We start from the raw sequence: 19,777 nt of genomic DNA on the forward strand, positions 1-19,777 counted from the left end.
AAAACGGGGACAGCTTGGGCGTGCAGCCCTAGCCTCTGCGGTGCCATGGCAACCAGCTTCCCAGCAATCACCCCTAATAACGGCCCCTCGCTCGTGGACTCTTCCACCTGGGCAGAAGTTCCCCAGGGAGCGCAGGCTTCTCTTGGAGCAGCTGCACTAAGCTTCCTGTTGGGAACAAATTATGAGAAAGTGTGAGAGGGAGGAAGGAGGGAAACCCTGAGTCTGTGAGGGGTGGAGTGGCCCACTGCCGTCCTACTCCTGGAGACCACGGGCCACAGGGACACGTGAAGGCACGAGACCCATGGATGCCTGTACCACTCACCCACTGCACAGGGACAGGATCTAATGAAGTCCAAGATCCGTGTGAGCCCTTGTAAATCGGCTCCCTGCTCCCAGATTTCTTCATTAGGCTCGTGTGGAGACGCCCACTGCCAGCTCACCCTCTTGCCTGGACCGCGAAGGGGCCTCCCTTTATTGCTGCCTGCAAGAGAGAATGTGCTCAGAGACTTCCTTCAATCAATAGCCTTCCAGAATGACAGCTCTCAAAAAGGCACCAGCACCACTTGGCTAATAAATGATTCTTCCTCACCCAAGGAGGGCAAACAGGCCCACAATTAATGGACTTGTCTGTGGATGTTAACCCAAATTCTGCCTTTAGATTGACAGGCCAACGGGAAGCCAAACACAGGTTCCCACTTCCCCCTCTTCAGATCAGAGAGTCCAGCTGAGGCTCCTTCGTGAGAAAGTTCTAACCTCTCAGAGCTTTTCCCTGGTTGTGCTCTCAGACTGCGAGACTTTAGGTCCTAGGCTCTCCAAGCCTCTGTTTCCTCACCTTTAAAACAGAATTCTTAACTCTGAACAGTGCCTGACAGGGGATGGATGTTTTCCTTGAGGCCCTTTTTATGAATTGGGATTTCTTAGCTCATTTTGAATCTGGAACAAATAGGTTTGGTTTGTTTTTTGTAATAACAGGAAGTTTGGAGGGTGGTCAAGTTTATCGGTAAGAGGGGACAAAGGATACAGAGGACTGAGATAGTTCAGGAAGGCTTGCTAGAAAAGGTGTCAAGCCCTACATGTGGAGTAGGAGTCAGAGTGACAGAGAAGACATGGGCAGGGTTGACTGTGGCATGTGGAAATGCACCACAGTCACCCACCATTACCACAGGGAATAAACTAGGGGAGGAATAAACCCTGGAACTGAGGGTGAGCAGGCCAGGCTGACCGCAATGCAGTGCTGGAAAAGGAGAGAAATGGGCAGGGATGGTGGCATACTGACCCAAGGCCTGACGGGAATGGCCCTGAGTGCCAGGCCCAGGGGGTGGGAACGTTGGCTGCCCGTGTAGGGGAGTCACTGTAGGTGTCTGAGCAGGAGGGTGGTGGTGCGTGGGGAAGTTCACCCAGCACATGGCGGTATGGTACAGGTTCTCAAGTTCTACTAAGTGCTCCTTGTCTCAGAGTGGGTGGGCTTGCTCTGCAGCTGTGGGCACAGCAGCGGCACTAGGAATTCGGAGGAGAGGGTGGTTATGCTGGGTTGGCTCGCCGGCTCTCTTGGAAGCCCACACCCAGAAGCAGGCACTCTGACCTGACTTCCCTGGCCAGCTGTGGACAGTCAGGGGCTGAAACATAGAGGATACTGCAGGGACAGAGAGTTGCACAGGGACCCAGGAAAATAATAGCAGCTCTGCAGAGTTGAGGGAGATCTCAAAAACTCTGTCCCCTCCCTTTTTGACAATAGGGGGAGGGGGATACTAATCTCGTAGTGCTGCCGGGACAAACCCCCACAGAATTTACTGAGCTCAGTGACTTAGAAACACACTTTTTTTTTTTTTTTTTTTATCTTAGTTTCTAGAACTGAGAAGCCTGACATGGGGTCTCACTGGGCCAAAGCCAGGATGTCCCCAGGGCTGGGTTCCTTTTTAGAAGTTTTGGGGGAAAATGTTTTTCTTGCCTTTTCCAGCTTCTAAAAGCTGCCTGCATCCCTTGGCTCACAGCCCCCTTCCAGCTCCAAAACCAGTAATGGCCAGTCTGTGGTCATTGGATCACAGAACCCTGTGATTCTCACATTGGGTTCCCCTAACACTGACCCTCCTGCCTCCCTCTTCCAGTTATAAGGACCTTTGTCACCATCTGGGTGAGTCCACTCAGGTAGTCTAGCATCATCTCCCCTTAAATTCAACTGAGTAGCAACCTTAATTCCCAATTCCTCCTTGTCACGCAACAAAGCGTATTCACAAATCGCAGGGATCAGGGTGTGGACTTCTGAGGAGTGGGTGGCATTTCCTATCATAGGGTAAAGGAGCAAATTTTCTTGCTAGGCAAATTGAAAGAATCTTCCAGCCATGATAAATAAGAAGGACCTTTCTCCCTATAACCCCTGCACTTGTCAAAGTGCCTTACACCTACCAGTCCTCAATGTCTGCTGGCTGACACTGTGTGACACGAGTGCTTACTGACTTCTGATCATGTGCTAGGTGTCTTATTTGCTTTTATCTTTTTTAACCATGCAAAGTGGGCATTGATGTGTATTTTAAAGATAACAAAGCTGGCCAGGTATGGTGACACACACACACATAATCCCAACAACCTGGGAGGCTGAGACAGGAGGATTCCAAGTTCGAGGCCAGCCTCAGTAACTTAGACCTTGTTTCAAAAGATAAAAAGGACTGGGAATGTGGCTCATGGTAAACCAAACTAGGCTCAATCCCTAATAATAATAATAATAATAATAATAATAATAATAATAATAATGCTAAATATTTAGGGAGAGTAAGAAAAACTAACAGATACTCCAGCCTGTATATAATACTGCACAGGTCCTAGCCCCAATATGTCTGACACTTAAGTCCATTAACGTCTTTTGCACCAGCCTGAGATACATGTTTAGGAAAGCAGTTTGCATCTTACTAACCAATGATTCCATTGTTCTATGTAATCTATCTTAGACTCCCACTGTCCATCAAAAAATGCATTTATCACCTTGAGTATTTACACATGCTAACTCTCCTGCCTAGCATAGGATGCACACCTCCCATCTCTAGACACCATCATCAGGGGTCAGCAAACTCTGACCTACAGCCAAACCTGGCTCACCACCTGTTTCTGTACTGCTCTAATGAACAATGTTTTTACATTTCTAAGGGGTTGGGGGAAAAAAGAGTCCTATTTCTTGACACGTTAAAAAAAAAAATGAAACAATGTTTGGCGCCCATGAACTGAGCCTTAGAGTTTATCTGCTTCTGTGTTGTCTGTGATGCTTTCAGGGTACAGAGAGTCAGATTTTCACAGCAGAGACCAAATGACCCTCGGATCCCACACTGTTTACTAACCTGTGATCTGTCTGGTGCTTGTTGATCATTTAAGCCTCGGTTTCTTAAGTCACTCTTAATCACACCCCTTCCTTCTCCCCCACCCTCTGAATTGTGCTGTCTTTTTTTTTCCCCAATGTGAGGAAAAAAAAAAGATTTTGACTCTTTTTTAACTTTGGTTATTAAGAGACATATTGGTAAAGGAAAATATTATAAGCAGAAGTCTTTTTAAACCAGCTGTATAAAAGTTGGGGACTGAGGCAAGGTACTGTCTTCTAGACTGACTTCTCCCTTTCTGCCAGGCTATGTGGCATGTTGATGTGACGTTCACTGTCAGGCAGTTGTTTATGGAATGAAGGAAGGAAGGGTAGATGAAAAGCGATCTCAATTCCTAGTCTCTGGTCCATGTCTGGAGACTCTGTCATCGGGCCCATGGTAGTACAGTAGCCACTAATTAAATCCAAAACTCCTCTCCCTGGCCTCAGCTGGACAAAGGCCAAAGCATTGTCAATCCAGGGACTTCTTACCCTCCGTGGGAAAATTGTTGGCCCTTTCTCTCATTGGGCGAAATTATTGGCTGCATCTTCTGTATAGTCAAAATTACTGGCTGCATCTCAATCGGAGAGCCTTTTCTCTCCAGGGGCAAAACTGTTGCCTGCATATCTCTGAAGGAAAATTGCCATCTGCCTCACAGTGTAGGAAAATTGCCAGTTCTATCCCCATTATGGGGAAATTGTCAGCCATCTCTCCAAAAGGAAACGCAGGCCAGCTGTGCTGCTCCGTAGAAGAGACGTCAGCAGAAGTGAGCACTTTACAACCCTGCGCACGATTCTGAGTCTGCTCCTCCTGTTTTCTCATGAACAGACCTGCACATCCCCATGGCCTCTTTTTTTTTTTTTTTTTTTTTTTTTTTTGCTTTTCTTCTCATATGCCCATGTCACCCAAATCAGGGTGGTGGTGGCATGGAAATGAGAGCCACATATGCCCAGGAGGGTGTTGCTCAAGTGATAGCCCAGTGACAACCTATCACATCTGTATTAGAGAAGGCCCAGACCGAAGACCTAGAGATCAATACCATGACTGGGAGCTCTTATCTGACCCATCTGGAAAAACCCTGCAGGCCTTTGGACTGTTTGCTGGCCAAGCCTGCCTCCAGCAGTGTGCTTCTGCTGTGCTGCAGCATCCCTATTGTTTGGGGGACACACATTTTGCTCAGTGCTGCAAAATGAAAGCTCTCCTCTGTCCTCACGTCCACCCTGGAAAGCAGGTACTATTATCATCTCCATTTACAGATCAGGAAAATGGAATTAGGGAGGAGTCAGGCTGCTTGTTAAGGCTTCATAGCTTATCAGCAAAGGGGCTGGGAGTTCGACCCAGGCCTACTGAGCTGGGGATGGCTGCACCCTTCCCATCACAGCAAGTGGAACCAGGATGAGGAAGACATCAGAATCAGCAGTAAGGACTTGGTCCCCACCTGGCCCCACCCAGTCCCTAGGCAGTGTGGCAAGTGTGAGGTCCAGAGAAGGACCTGGTACCTGTGGTTACTAGTGTATCTCCCCTGTCCCCTGATCCTGAGTCAGCCCACCATATGCTTCCTTTCTGCTGTTGTCCCCTCTGGAATGAATGTAGTTTTAGCTTTAGGTTTCTCTCAAGTCGCCCCTTTTCTTCTTAACTCTTCTTATTTGTGAATTTAAGATTTTCTCCAGATTCTAGGAACTTATTCATTGTTCCAGTCATCTGAGCCTTTTCGTGGGCTCACATAATATACTTAGCGCTCCATGGAGGCGTGTTTACATCAATAGATGTTAGAACACCAAATACTACCTGCACGACGCACAGAAGACAGCCTGTAGGATTTCAAAGGAAAACCCCAAAGTAGATTTTGAGGAACTCTGTGCAAGTGATTGGCCACACGGAGAGATGAACAAGTAAGGTTTTGAAATAGGATCAAATCAGGGGTTCCCAACTAGGAGCAGTCATACCCTCCAGGGGACATTTGGCAATATCTGCACACATGTTTGGTTGCCAAAACTGGACAGACGCGGTGGGGTAGGCTGGCCAGGTATGTTGCTTAAAATCCTATGCTGCCTTTAATAACAGGTCAACTGTTATGTCCACCGAAGAACTTGATAGGGGTTTCCCAGGAACATTTGGCCTTGGAATCTGGAATAGCTAGCAAGTCATGGGTTGAGGACTCTACTGAAGTCACTTTGGAAAACCTACCTTAGACTAATGGGGCTTGGGTGAGGGAAAGGGAAGAGCACTGGAATTTCATAGATTTTTGTTACCTAAGAGCCTGGAGGGACCTGGCAGGCAACCCTGACTCCTTCATCTTACAGAAAAGGAAATGGACCAGAGAGTTGACAGTGGCCCATAGTGACTCAAGTGGGAGACAGTAGCATGGAGGATAATATAAGCTGGAAGTGTGATAGTAAAAGCAAATGTGACTCCATTTTGTTTTGTGACTTCATTCTGTAAAACAACTATGCCAAGTAGAAGGGTCATGACTGGGGCAAGATGTTCTTTTCCTTTTGCTATAGAAACCTTTAAGAACACAGAACTACCTATTGGGACATTATTTCTGTTACTAGGGTAACAGGGCTCTGTTTCTGTAACTGGGTGACTGGGCTAACTGTGATTGGTTAGGCTTCCCACTGCTTGACTGCACTCTCCCGCTTCTGTAAAGAGAGAGAAATAATACCTACCAGTGTTGAACAAACCTGTAACCTGGCTTGCTTGCATTGGCTAGACCCCGAACATCCCTTTTGCAGTTTTCAGGCTTATAAGGAGTGCCCTTGCAATTGTTTGGGGCTGATCAGGGGAACAGCTTTATGTTCTGGTCAGTCGCCTCTAGTGTGCTTCAATAATGTTTGATTCGATTATACGTGAGTGGTCTGGAAGTCAGTTTATGAAACCCTGGGACGAAGCTTTAGCTGTAACAGAAGCAGAAGGAGTTCAAATCCTGGCTCTGTTCCGACCAGCTGAGTTGGCTGATTAGATCAATTAAAAAAGAGAGAGAGAGAGAGAAAAATAATACCTACCAGTGTTGAATGAACTGATACCATTGGCCACAACGAATGTAGGTATTGGCACACTGATTTGTGCCTATCCTGAATCAGCATCCCTGACCCAGGCTGATGTTCTTTTGAGTATCCCAGGATGGGCAAAGGTGCAGCCAAGTCGTGGCATAAAAGTGGGGATGCCCAAAGTGCATGTAGGACCCAAGGGATTCCAGTTTGACTATTTGAGTAGAAAGGCATATCAACCAAGGCGTAGTTGTGGACGCAATGTGATAGGCAGGTGGGCAGAGGCAAAAACTTATTGGCAAGAAATGGTAGCAGTAGTCCTTGTTACTGTCATTAACATCTCAGATCTGTCCCCCCTGTTGGACAACCTGACATATTGGCATTGACTAGGTCTGAGCTATCAGGTTCTCATCAAGACCATTTCCTCACAAAGAAAGCAAAAGTTTGTCCTGTCTCCCCCACAATTCCTTTCTTCTTACATGTCTTCATCTTCTGGAAGCCAGTTGGAAATGCCATAGGGCAGCAGGATCTCTAATGCAGGGGGTCTTCAGCAGTGCCCACTGATTTGTCTCAGCTTCTATCACTGAGCCACAAGATGTCGTTGCACCACATGTTCAACAAATTTCCAGAGTCTCAGACATGGAGTGGGCATGAGAAGTAAATTTCATGGAACACACACAAATGTTCTATTTACCCCCACTAGACAGCTCCCCAGCACCTTTATTCCCCTCTGGAAACACAAATTTCACTTATTTCCAACTGTAGCTAAATTTGGGTGATTTCTAATGTTTGTGAGCTCCCTAAGGGTAGGACTTGATGTGTCTGGTTTTGTTACCTAAGAGCCTGGTATTTTATATATAGCCTGGCATGCATTCACCCCGCGAATCTTTTATTTGTACATTCTTGATGTATTGTATTGTGCAGGCAACACCTTAAACTGGTAAATGATCCCTCAGCATGGTCTTATACCTGGTATGGGCCCAATGGAATCATGATTAAGAATAAAGACTGAAGTCAGACAGACCTGAGTTCAAAACCCAGCTCTACCTCAATCTAGCTGAGTGTCCCTGGACAGGACACAGAACCTCTATGCCTTCATTGTTGTCACTTCAGAGGTTGTTGCAAGATTTGAGATGAAACATGTAAATCATGGGGCCTTGAATACTATATGCTTCCCATTTACACTAATTACTAACACTGAAGTGCTGTTGCTGAATGAATGCATGGAGTTGACATTAAGACTTGAGTATGGGGCCGGGGTTGTGGCTCAGTGGTAGAGCACTTGCCTAGGATGTGTGAGGCACTGGGTTCAATTCTCAGCACCACATATAAATAAAGGTCCATGGACAACTAAAAAACAATTTAAAAAAAAGATTCGAGTATGTGTACATATGTCATGAACTGCAGGGTACCATGCAGGGATGTTACCCGTTTCCTGCCCACTGCCAAACTTCAAGCAGGCATGCCACAGATATTGGTGGGTTGGCCAAAGTTGTCTCCTTCCATTTCACCACCATCTTGTGAGGTATCATTTACAGGCTTCACAATGTTGCTACACTGACCCTTCCTGATGTTCCAGGTATTTGGAAAACAGATTCTTAGATATATCCTATCTCTTTTCAATTTTCTATCTATCAGTTTTTTAAACTTTTTTTTAGTTGATGGATCCTTTATTTTATTTACTTATTTATATGTGGTGCTGATAATCAAACCCAGTGCCTTACACATGCTAGGCAAGCACTCTACCACTGAGCCACAACTCCAGCCCCCATATCAATTTTATACACATGTATTTTTCATATATTTATAAAATTTTGTCAATTTGAAAAGCAAATTTGAACTAAAAACAAAAACACTATAAGGATCTCTTGGTAAGTATTATTTCCATCGTTTGAATAGCCCTCAGGCTCTCTCTGTACTTCTCAGTGCCAAATTCTCAGGAGTCTTGAAGAATGGAATCTGATTGGCCAACACTAGCAGTATACATTCACGCTGAAAGTAGTGACGGGCATTTATTTATTGAGGGCCTGCTGTGTGCCAACATCAGTCTCCCATTTTGCAACTGGAAAAACTGAAGCTAAGAGGGTAAATGTCTAGAGGTGGAACTGACCGACTCTTGAGCACCGTTTGCCAAGCCTCACGTTTCCTAATGTTTTACTTGGATTATTAAGTCCCCACTTATTAATGATATTGCTTTGTTGAAACTAAGATAAAAATTCTTTTATCCCTATAGTTGAGAATGAGATACCAGCAGAAGCCAGGGGCCTTCACTTATCTTTGACCAAAGCCTAAGAGATAAGGGCACTGATGGAGACACTTGGTTGGAGACTCTAATAAGACCTGCGTTTCTATTTCAGTGGTGTTGTGCTTTTTTTTAATTCTCAAGTTCAATTCTGATTATCAGGTTTCTTGCTTTCTTCTCTTAAAGTGAAAATTAATAGCAAGGCTTGGAAGGGAACTTATATACACTTGGACTTTCTTCAAGGAATTGATGGCTGACTATGAAAGTGCACTGAGCAGGCAGGAAAGAGGAAGCCTTGGAGGCCAAGTTAACCCAGCCACCCGCTGACCAGTGTTCAGTTCAGCATACAATTGTGTTATAAACCCTTATTAGGTTGAACCATATGTAAGGGCCATTTTGCAGGTCAAAAGTAATTGAATACCAGCAAATTTATATGTTTAAATCTAATACATGCTAAGTACCCAGAAGACAGATTTCATTAATTTATTTGGTTTGGTTCCAATCAAGCAACAAATGTTCATTGAACATTGTTTGTAAGACTCTGGGTAAAAAGATAAATGAAATCAAAATCCTGCCCGAGTCTCACATCCTAGTAAAGAAATAAAAACAAATTCATGAGTTGTTAAATAATGTGAAACATGATAATTTTATCATAAGAAAGAACAGGAGCAAATACTAAATAGATGACCAAATCAAGTATGATAGGGCTTCAGAGAAAACATCATTTAGAGTGAAATCTATGTAGTAGACTAGGTGTATAAATCAAGTAGAACTTGGATCAATGAAATAATCAGGCAATGCATAGAAATGTCAAGATACATTCTGTACAGCCAGTCTCAATCCAAGTTGTTAAAAAAAAAAAAAAAAAGGTACAGTTTGGGAGAGGCTTCCACACCATGATAGAGCCACACTCATTATCTTGTAAGTAGAAAGCACCTGAAGCTAGTAAGAAAAGCAAGATCCTGGAAATCACACAGAAGATAGTGTAGCCACAGTTTACATAGAAGTATACTCAGAGAAGGACCTGGCCCAAGGTCACACAAGTAAATGGCAATCTGACCTTGGCCCAAGGCAATCAGGCAGCAAAGCCCTGCTATTAAAATATGTCCAAATAAAAATATGTCCACAGTATTCTGCATACATCATTATTCAGAACAGCTAAAAAGTGGAAACAACCCAAATGTCTATCAACTGATGAATGAATAAATAAAATATGGTAGAACCAAGCAATGGAATACAACCTAGCCATATAAAGAATGAAGTACAGGGGCTGGGATTATGGCTCAGCAGTAGAGTGCTCACCTAGCACACGCAGGGCACTGGGTTCGATCCTCAGCACCACATAAAAGTAAATGAATGGAATAAAGGTATTGTGTCCAACTACAACCAAAACAATACTAAAAAAAAAAAAAAGTAAAGTACAGATATATGCCATGACATGAAAATATTACAAGGAGTGAAAAAAGCCAGGCACAAATGACCACATATTCTGTGATCCTATTTATGTGGAATTTTCAGAGTAATAACTAGAAAGTAAGTTCGTGTTTGCCTAAGGGCTGAATGAATGGGAAATGTGGAGTAACTGGTAATGGAGATGGAGGATAATTGGGGGGCATCAGGGGTGATGAAGACTTTCTAAATTCAGACTGTGGTGATGGTTACATTAATATATAATGATTCTAACACCCCCTGGATTAGCCAGGCATGGTGGTGCACACCTGTAACCCCAGCCTCTTAGGAGGATCTTTGAGTCCTACCTGGACAACATAGCAAGACCCCATCTCAAATCAACAACAACAACAAAAAACCTCACTGTATATTTTAAATGCATTTCTTTTATGGTATATGAATTTCATCTCAGTAAAGCTGTTAACAAATGTTTAAGCATCTAAGATGATTCCAGGTTTGGGTATGTGCAGTGACCCCCAGAGACCAAGTGGGAAAGAGTGAGATACTGGAGCTTGAGAACAGTCAGTGCCAGGTCTGTGCAGGAGACGGGTCCCATGCCAATCCTTCCAAGAGAAAACAAACCAGCCACAGCTTTTTCCGCAGCCAAGGAGCTGCCAGCTCCCTGTTAGCAACTTACTTGTGCTCTGCAGACACCATCCTAGACTCTTTAACTGGTAACTTTCTGGTTGGCCAGATGCTTTAGAGTTCAGTGATAAGGATGCTGAATTAATTGTGTTTGCTTTGCTTTTGCAGTTTTTGAAGAGCCAGAGGATCCAAGCAACAGATCATTTTTCTCTGAAATTATCTCTTCAATTTCGGACGTCAAGTTCAGCCACAGTGGGAGGTATATCATGACCAGGGACTATCTGACTGTGAAAGTCTGGGATCTCAACATGGAAAACCGCCCCATCGAGACTTACCAGGTACAGAACATCACCCATGCATAGATCCTTAGCGCAGTCCCTCTGAAGTCAGCCTTTGGAAAGGTTTGCAATGCGGAAGAATAAAAGGCAGTACATAGTGACGTGTTTTGGTAAAATGCTACAGGCTGTAGGAGCCACAGGATTTAAATAAGAGTGCACACAGGCTAGAATTAATCCATATAGACTGAAAACTTAACACAGAATGGATGTAGAGATAAAGTGATCAAAACCAGCCTGACCCTGCTCTCATGGGTAACCATCTGGTAAAGCTGGGTGGTGAACAAGGAAATGAGTGTGCACTTATGCAAAGGATGGTGCTGGGTCCCTAGGAGCACATAATGGTGGCAGGAGTGGGGGGGGCGCTAGCCAGGTAAGAAAGGTGAAAAAGTGACCCTACCCTAAGTCTTAACTGTCATGACCTCATGGACAAAAGCCTGTTCACCTTGAAAGGTGAACACACTATCAGAAAAATGAGCCTGAAGGAGGAGGTTAGGGCTCCCCCAGGTAGTCTCTGATAATGTAGGTTGCCTTGTTTTGTCTTTGGGATGGATACAATGGAGAACCATAAAGGTTTTTACCCAAGAAAGAATACTGTATTTATCACAGTGTAGACTAAAGGACAGGATATAATGGTGACAGTAGATAGGCATACTTCTCACCCTGACATCCTACTTCTTGAATAGGGAGGGAAGAGGAATCAAGAACACTATGTAGAGGGTTTTGGTTTTAGCTTAAGCCCTTGGTAGATGGTGTGGAAATACTGATGAAGGGTTTTGCTGAAAAAGACCAGACTTTGAGGCAGAGAAGATCTAAAGAAGCCAATTCCAGGTAAGGCTGCAGAGATCAACTGATCTTAAGATATCTTGGATTTGATTTTTTAAAAAAGGATAGATGCTAGACAGACATTTGACTCCGTTTTTTCCTTGACACATTATTCACAGAGCTGTAGAACCCTCACCACTATCTAATTGCAGAAAAAAAATTCATCACTGCTCAATATGTTCAAAAGAACATTTTGGTTGTGGAAGGGAGGAGAAACTATACGGGGGGACACATGAGTGAAAGGGGAGTGACCAAGATCTCTTTATTGCAGCAATGCAAAAGAGAGGGAGGGCAAGAGGGAGTTTTTATAGCCAAAATCTGATTGGATCAGACAGTAGTGTCATCTTCTGCCTTCAGGGGTCAGATGTGGGTTTCTGTTGCACCAGATGGGTGGGGGTCAAGTGTTCAGCCTTGAGGGAAACAGGTGATAAAGGACCAGACTGGGGTGTTTGAGTGGATGGGTTATCCTGCAGCTAACATTCCTCCCTTTTTGTTTTTCTAAGTGATGTGGGGGCGGTATGGGACCTACCAGGGAAAGTGGAGGAATGTCCAGGGCAGCCAGAGATAACAGACAGTTATCTCAGAAGGGGCAAAGTCCATAAAGTTTCCTTGAAGCCATAGGTTGTCAATGGCATCAAACCATTTCTGAGCAGAGGAGATCTTTGGTATCAGCCATTGGTCCTGTCTTAGGGACTCTAGGAAGGATTGGAGGTGGCTTGGTTGAATCCAGTAATGTTAAGGATGACCGCCCGATTACAGCCAGCGGAAGGGCAATCGCCTTGACCCATAAACAGTGGGTGGTGCCATATTGCTTGGATGTAGAAGCGCCATCTGTGGTTTGAGATAATAATGATTAGTCCATTCATCTATTGAAGGGCATCTGGGTTGGTTCTACAGTCTAGCTATTGTGAATTGTGCTGCTATGATCATTGATGTGGCAGTATCCCTGCAGTACGATCTTTTAAGGCCTTCAGGGAATAGTCCAAGAAGGGCAATAGCTGGGTCAAATGGTGGTTCCATCCCCAGCTTTCCCAGGAATCTCCAAACTGCTTTCCAAATTGGCCGCACCAATTTGCAGTCCCACCAGCAATGTACAAGAGTACCCTTTTCCCCACATCCTCGCCAGCACTTGTTGTTGTTTGACTTCAGAATGGCTGCCAATCTTACTGGAGTGAGATGGTATCTTAGGGTGGTTTTGATTTGCATTTCTCTGACTGCTAGTGATGGTGAGCATTTTTTCATGTACTTGTTGATTGTATGTCCTCCTCTGAGAAGTGTCTGTTCAGGTCCTTGGCCCATTTGTTGATTGGGTTATTTGTTATCTTATTGTCCAATTTTTTGAGTTCTTTGTATACTCTGGATATTAGGGCTCTATCTGAAGTATGAGGAGTAAAAATTTGTTCCCATGATGTAGGCTCCCTATTTACCTCTCTTACACAATGGAGTATTATGCGCACTAAAAAATGACAAAATCATGGAATTTGCAGGGAAATGGATGGCATTAGAGCAGATTATGCTAAGTGAAGCTAGCCAATCCCTAAAAAACAAATGCCAAATGTCTTCTTTGATATAATGAGAGCAACTAAGAACAGAGCAGGGAGGAAGAGCAGGAAGAAAAGATTAACTTTAAACAGAGACATGAGGTGGGAGGGAAAGGGAGAGAAAGGGGAAATTGCATGGAAATGGAAGGAGACCCTCATTGTTATACAAAATTACATATAAGAGGTTGTGAGGGGAATGGGAAAAAAACAAGGAGAGAAATGAATTACAGTAGATGGGGTAGAGAGAGAAGATGGGAGGGGAGGGGAGGGGGGATAGTAGGGGATAGGAAAGGTAGCAGAATACAACAGTTACTAATAGGGCATTATGTAAAAATGTGGATGTGTAACCGATGTGATTCTGCAATCTGTATATGGGGTAAAAATGGGAGTTCATAACCCACTTGAATCTAATGTATGAAATATATGTCAAGAGCTTTGTAATGTTTTGAACAAATTTAAAAAAAGAAACATGATTAGTACAAGAAAAAGGTTGGCAAGAAATTTTGGTGGAAGTCCAGGACTGAACATTTGGAACAGATGACTTTAAGGTGGGAGACATGGTACCAGGGAGAGTGTCTAAAAGCTTGGTCACCACTGGAGTAGTAAGTATGACTGTATGGGGTCCCGTCCAGTGAGGTTCTAGTGATTGAGAATGCAGTTAGACTGCATCACCCAGTTGAAGAGGGTCTGATTCAGTTCCTTGTTGTGCCGGGATTGAGGCAATGGATGGTGCAGGAAGGCACCTGTCTGCATGTTCTTAGGAATTTGTGTAGAAGTGTGAGGTAGGACACAAGGGGAGGAGGAGTGATTGGAAAGCTTTGGTTGGTTAAGAAAGGGCACCCATAGAGTTGCTCAAAGGGGCTAAGGCCTGAGGGGGCTCTTGGGGCTGCCTGAATTCAGGTGAGGGACAACGGTAGGAGACTGGGTAGGACAGCCTGAGTTCCATAGCAAGTTTAGTGAGATGATCCTTGAGAATGCCATTAGGCCTCTCAACCTTACCCGATGATTGGGGTCAATGGGGGATGTGGAGCCTCCAAGTGATGCTAAACCTTTGGAGACTAGTTGAAAGTAGAGGTGGGAAGTCTGAACCTGGGAATGATCTGTTCAATGAGGATGGAGGTGACAGTGTCAGCAATTTCCCTGGATGTAGGGAAGGCATCTATCCAATCAATCTTCGCCTGGCTGGTGGCTCCACATCTGATGCATGGGGAGTTTAGGTTTGATGCTTTCTTGTGGGGATACAGTAGAGCAGACAGAACAAGCAGAGCGGACCTGCTGGAGAGTAGTTCTCATTCCTAGGAAATGAAAGAGGTTGTAAAAACTGGAAAAGGGGTTAGAGAGGGTTTTAGATGGGGGCAGAGTATCTGGAGGAGCTGGTCATGAGTCATAGGTCTCCATCTTGGGCATCAGGAACTGGTAGTCTTGAAGTAGTTGATTGACTGACTGGTTGGTGAATCTGATCTTGCAGGAACTTCTGTAATCAATTTAACAGATACAGGACTAATAGGGTCATACTTGACTAAACATTCCCCATGGAGACTATTGGCCTAATTGCTGTCTCCTCTTTCTAGCTGTTCTTGTCCTTCATTACCTCCAGGAATGACTGTTTTGGTTTAACTGGGTTTGGTAGGTGTTAAAGATCAAGATGGTCAAAATTGACTTTGTTTCTATCTATTGTTAGGGGTCATTCAAGAGCAGCTTCTTAGTTCTGCTAGTGCCATTTGCCTAGGATGGGGTCCAGCCTTGCTTCATGTGGCTTCCCTTAAAAGCATCAGGGATATCTCCTTTTTCCAATGACCCTCCTATTCACATCAAGTGCGCTTATTGGCTTTTTGTTCTCCAATGGTCTCATTAATCTCCCTGATCAGGAGGTTATGTGTCCCAGAGTTGCAAAGCTCTGTAGAGAAGTCCCTGTTCCCTGGATTCAGACTGACTCGGAGGGCAAGAGCCAAATATTGGTTTTCTTGGCCCTTTTAAGTCTTGATATTAAACATCTAAAAGTCAACATCTAACCAGTCTTAAGAGTACTGTGCTTTAGCTGAAGTCTGGCCTACTTTGGAGTCATTCTGATATGTAGTAAGATGGGAGGCAGAGCCTTATCTCAGGTAAGGCGGGGCTCTTAGTAAATCTTAGGTAGTGTTCTAGTATTGAAGCCAATCTTTCTTTTTAAATGTTTTATAAAGTTTACATATTGTTGTTTGAGGTCACATGAATACTAGCTAACACAATATGATATTACATTTAAATTATACCCCAGTGTATAGAATATTATTGATAACAGGTCCAGTTATAGAACATTAAATGATATAAATAAATCTCCAATGTTATAAGCCTAAAATTACCATGCAACTTTGGTTTGGAGGACACCAGCTTGATGTGTTTTTTTTAAAAAAGCTTCTATCTTAATTACTTATATACCTGGAAAATATGAACACATTTAATATATAAAGAAGAGTAATAGTACTACAATTACATTGATGTTTTTATATTAATCAAGTTTAGCTCTTAAATAACATTACAATATTGCAAAATAACAGTTGTTAACCATAGTTGTATAATCCTTAATTCCTTCAAGATTACTTGCTCAAAACTCACATATAACCAACTTACACACCTTCTTTAAACCCTCTTATTTACTTAATCACATAGAGTCCCTTATCCAGAAACAACTTTTCCTTCTATTAAATCCATACTTAGAATTAACAGATGGGAAAGAGAAATTAGAAGGTTCTTTCTTTATTCATACTTTGAAACAATCCTTGTAAATTTCTGAATTTAGGCAAATTATTCCATTTTAATAAGAGATATTTTGTTGATTTCAGTATACAATCACATTTGTTTACCATTTCATGAAAACATATACCGTGTTTAAGTATATAGAATTATACTGTTGTAGGGACAGACAGGGCAGTGAAGATAGGGAAACAGTTTTATTTGTTTGCAGCCAGGTTCAGAGGGCACAGTTTCTGCTGTAATCAATCAATCCCCTGAACCCCAAGTTCAGGTAGTTTCAGAATTTTATATCCAGCATGTAAGGGGAGGGGTGCAAAAGTTTTTTGTTGTTTTTCTGGGCAAGTTAACCCTTCAAAGACACCTGAGGAGAGCTTTTTCTTCTCTTTCTTCCCTCTCTGCCAGCTGTTACCAGGGAGCCCAGTTGGTAACTTCTCTATCTTAGAAATGTAGCCATCTCTGTGAATCCCCTGCTCAAGGCCAGAGGCCTTGTTTACATATTTTTGTGAAAAACTAGTAAGGGGGTGTCCCTCACCTGGAGTGCTAATTTTTTTCCAGCCAGGGGCCAAGTAAAACAGGGCAACAAGAAAAGAGGAAGTTTATCTACATTGAACTATTTGTAGAGACTCTTTTGCTGACAGTCCTAAAACCAGCCATGGTGAATATTGCTGGAGAAGGTCAGTTAAGACTTTTCTGTGGGCCTGGGTAGGGAGGGGGAAGGCGGATCTGAGAATGAGGGAGGGAGGGAGATATAAAAGAATAGTGGAAAAGGGGTTTTGGGGATTTTCCCTAGCAAGGAAAACCTGAGCAGTAGAACAGGTAGAGCAGAGGGGAGGAGAGGAGCAAATATCCCAAAAAGCCTGTAAGAGACAATTCTTAGTAACCTGTTTTTAGTGATGACAAAGCAACCTTAAAGGCCATTTTCACCAGATCTCTGATAGGGGTCTGAGGGCTCTCCTCAGCTAGTTTGAGCTTTGTGTTAGCTGGTAAGAGGGCCTGGTGGGACGCGGTGTGGGCACTGTCAGAAGAGTGAGTGGATGGAGGGGTACCTTCAGTACCTGCTACCTCAGCAAGGGGGTAACAGTTTAAGGAAGGGCAGTGGTTTGGGTTTTTGATCTAGTAATTGAAGGGGAGAAAGCAGATTATGGAGGCGGGGGAGACGGTGGAGGGGCAGAAGATTGAGGCTGAGGACGTATTTGAGCTGGGCGATAGGGTGGAGGTTCATCAGCAGGGTCAAAAGTAGTAGATGAGTCTGGAGGAGGAGAAGGTTAGGGATCGGTGGCTGGGGGCGTTGGTTTGTAACCTAGAAAAATTTGTAGAGGATTGCAAAAGGTGCAGAGAGCAGAATTGGATTGGACCTACGGGAGTTTATAATTACTGTGATCATTCGAAAAAATGGGTAAAGATCCCTTCGAATGGAGGGATCCAGAGACCCAAAAGGGGGCCATTTGCTTTGGTTATCTAGGGTATAAGTGGGCCAATCCTTGGTGTTATATTTGGTCAATTTTTAGGGTTTGATGTCTGGTGTCAAGGAGAGGGTTTTGAGGTTATCTAAGAGGCATTGTAAGGGAGAGTGACCAGCAGAGAGGACGCATTACCCATGTTGCAGAAGTGTAGTATGAGGGAAGGGAGCGCAAAGGTAATATAGGGGAGAAGGAGGAAACTGATTATTGGCAAAGGGGCGTCCCCACTACAGCCAAAAGTCAGGAGTGGCAGGTTCAAGTTGCAGAGATTGGTCATCACCCAATCCTGATAGTTGAGGCTCCTGTCCTGGATGGGGCCAGAGCCGTGGGAAACCTTAGCCAAGCCTTTTTCAGGACCCCTGCTGGAGAGAACAGAGACTCCCAGAGCCAGAAAGAGTAAGGGAGGTGAGCATATCTCTAGCGGCCGAGTCTTAAAGGTGAGAGGACTTTATGAGAACCACCCTGACCATGAAGGTCTGGGTGGGGTGTGATTTTCTGTTATGTGTTCCCAGAGGTTACAGTCCTTTAAGGGTGACCTATAAAGCCTATGCTGGGGAAAGGAAATAATTGTGAACCCAAGAGTCGAATCTACCCGAGAAAGGAGTCCCTGAGGGACACCGTGACCTTAAAGGCTGTGGTGGGATGCTTTCCTCCCCTCAGGTGGGCGAAGAGGTTTGCCGGACCATCAGCGGTCAAATCCTCCTGACACCAATGAAAGGAAAGCGACCAAGAGATCTTTATTGCAGCAGTGCAAAAGAGGAGAAATAATAAGAGGGAGAGTGAAAGCAAGAGAAGAAAGAGGGGCCCGGCAGGAGGGAATTTTTATAGCCAGAATCTGATGGGGTCTCTGGATCTGCAAGCTGCCTTGTTGGCGTACAATGATTGGATCATACAGACGGGTCAGATGTGGGTTTTCATTGCACCAGATGGGTGGGGGTCGAGTGTTCAGACTTGACGAAAACAGGTGATGAAGGACCAGATAGAGGGAGGTTTGAGTACGTGGGTTATCCTGCAGCTAATAATGAGGAGACAGGAAGAGTTATTATAAAGTTACTATAGTAAGCTGGCCAGAGGTGATAGTAGCTTGGACGAAATTGTTAGCAATGAAGATGACCAGATTCTGGACATTTCCAAGGCAACACCATTAAGATCTGAGGACAAATTTGATGTGACGTAAGCGGGAAAGAAGTATCCAGGATTATTCCAAGGTTTTTGTCTTGAGCAATCAGAAAAGTGGAGTTACCATTTTAATTAGATGAGAAAAATGAAGAGTTTGACATAGGACCTGTTAATCCAGTTAAACATCCAACCAGAGATGGCAAGAAGACAGCTCAACATTGAGTCTGGATGGATAGATCTGGTCTCAAGACAAATCTGACACTGAATGCCTAGAGGGTCATAAAGCCATAGGGCTGGAAGAGTTCTCCCAGGCAATGTGTGTAATTAGAGATCAGGAACTGTGCTCTCAGGCCTCCAGGTTGAGACTAGGAAGATGATTTGGCAAGGGAGGTTGGGGAAAAGTGGCCCTTGAGGAAAATCGAGAGGAGTGTCCAGCAAGCCCAGTGAAAGCAATCTCAAGGTGGACTGCCAACTGCTATTGCTACACTAACTACAGAAGGACTTGGCCATTCAATTCAATAAAGTGAAAATGACCAGTGGCCCTCATGGAAGAGTGAGGTGAGTGAGTGGGGTCAAGAGACTGTGAAGAGAGGGTGTGAACTTAAGAGGATAGACAGCTCTTTCAAGAGCACTAGCTAGAATGGGGTGCAGGCTGATGGAAGTTACAGGATGCTTCAGGCTAAGGGGAATAATCCAGGAGAGAGAGAATTTAATGGAAGTGAAGGAATCCATTGCAAAACTGGCCTCAGATGAGAGGATGGACAGTTCACCTGTGAAAGAAAGGAGAGCAGTGTACGGAGCTCCAGATGCAATAGGTTTATAAATTTTGTGATGGGAACATGTAGATATTCTCTTTTCTAAAAGCAAGGTCACCAGCTAAATGAGAAAAGTTTGAAATATTCATCTAAGAAAAGGGAGTGGTTTAGGTTTGCTCAAAGATCCACTTGAGATGTCTATTAAAATAAACTAACCCCTATAATTATTTCTTCACATTCACCTGCTTGGTGCAGGCAAGAAAAGGGCAGATTCTGTTAAGTCTACTGATGGGGTTTTGCCTTATAATATAGTGGAAAAGAGAGAAAGGGAAGTTTGTTAAACATGCCTATTAGAGAACACAATCATAATGATGGACTGCCAAATCTAAGGTAGTTAAGAAA

The 19,777-nt window shown here is 43.9% G+C and overlaps 1 protein-coding gene across 5 annotated transcripts in view; it reads left to right on the forward strand.

Annotated features, from left to right (window-relative positions):
* The window catches only part of PPP2R2B (protein phosphatase 2 regulatory subunit Bbeta), a 436,743-nt gene that overhangs the window by 408,335 nt on the left and 8,631 nt on the right, over nucleotides 1–19,777 (forward strand). For all 5 annotated transcript variants that reach the window (XM_081288959.1, XM_081288958.1, XM_081288960.1 and 2 more), the window contains one exon: nucleotides 10,776–10,945. In XM_081288959.1, coding sequence (XP_081145085.1) covers nucleotides 10,776–10,945 — 170 coding nt within the window. The remainder of the gene's footprint in view (nucleotides 1–10,775; nucleotides 10,946–19,777) is intronic.

The sequence above is a fragment of the Spermophilus citellus genome (genome assembly GCF_964194105.1).
Source record: "Spermophilus citellus genome assembly, chromosome: 1".
NCBI lineage: Eukaryota > Metazoa > Chordata > Mammalia > Rodentia > Sciuridae > Spermophilus > Spermophilus citellus.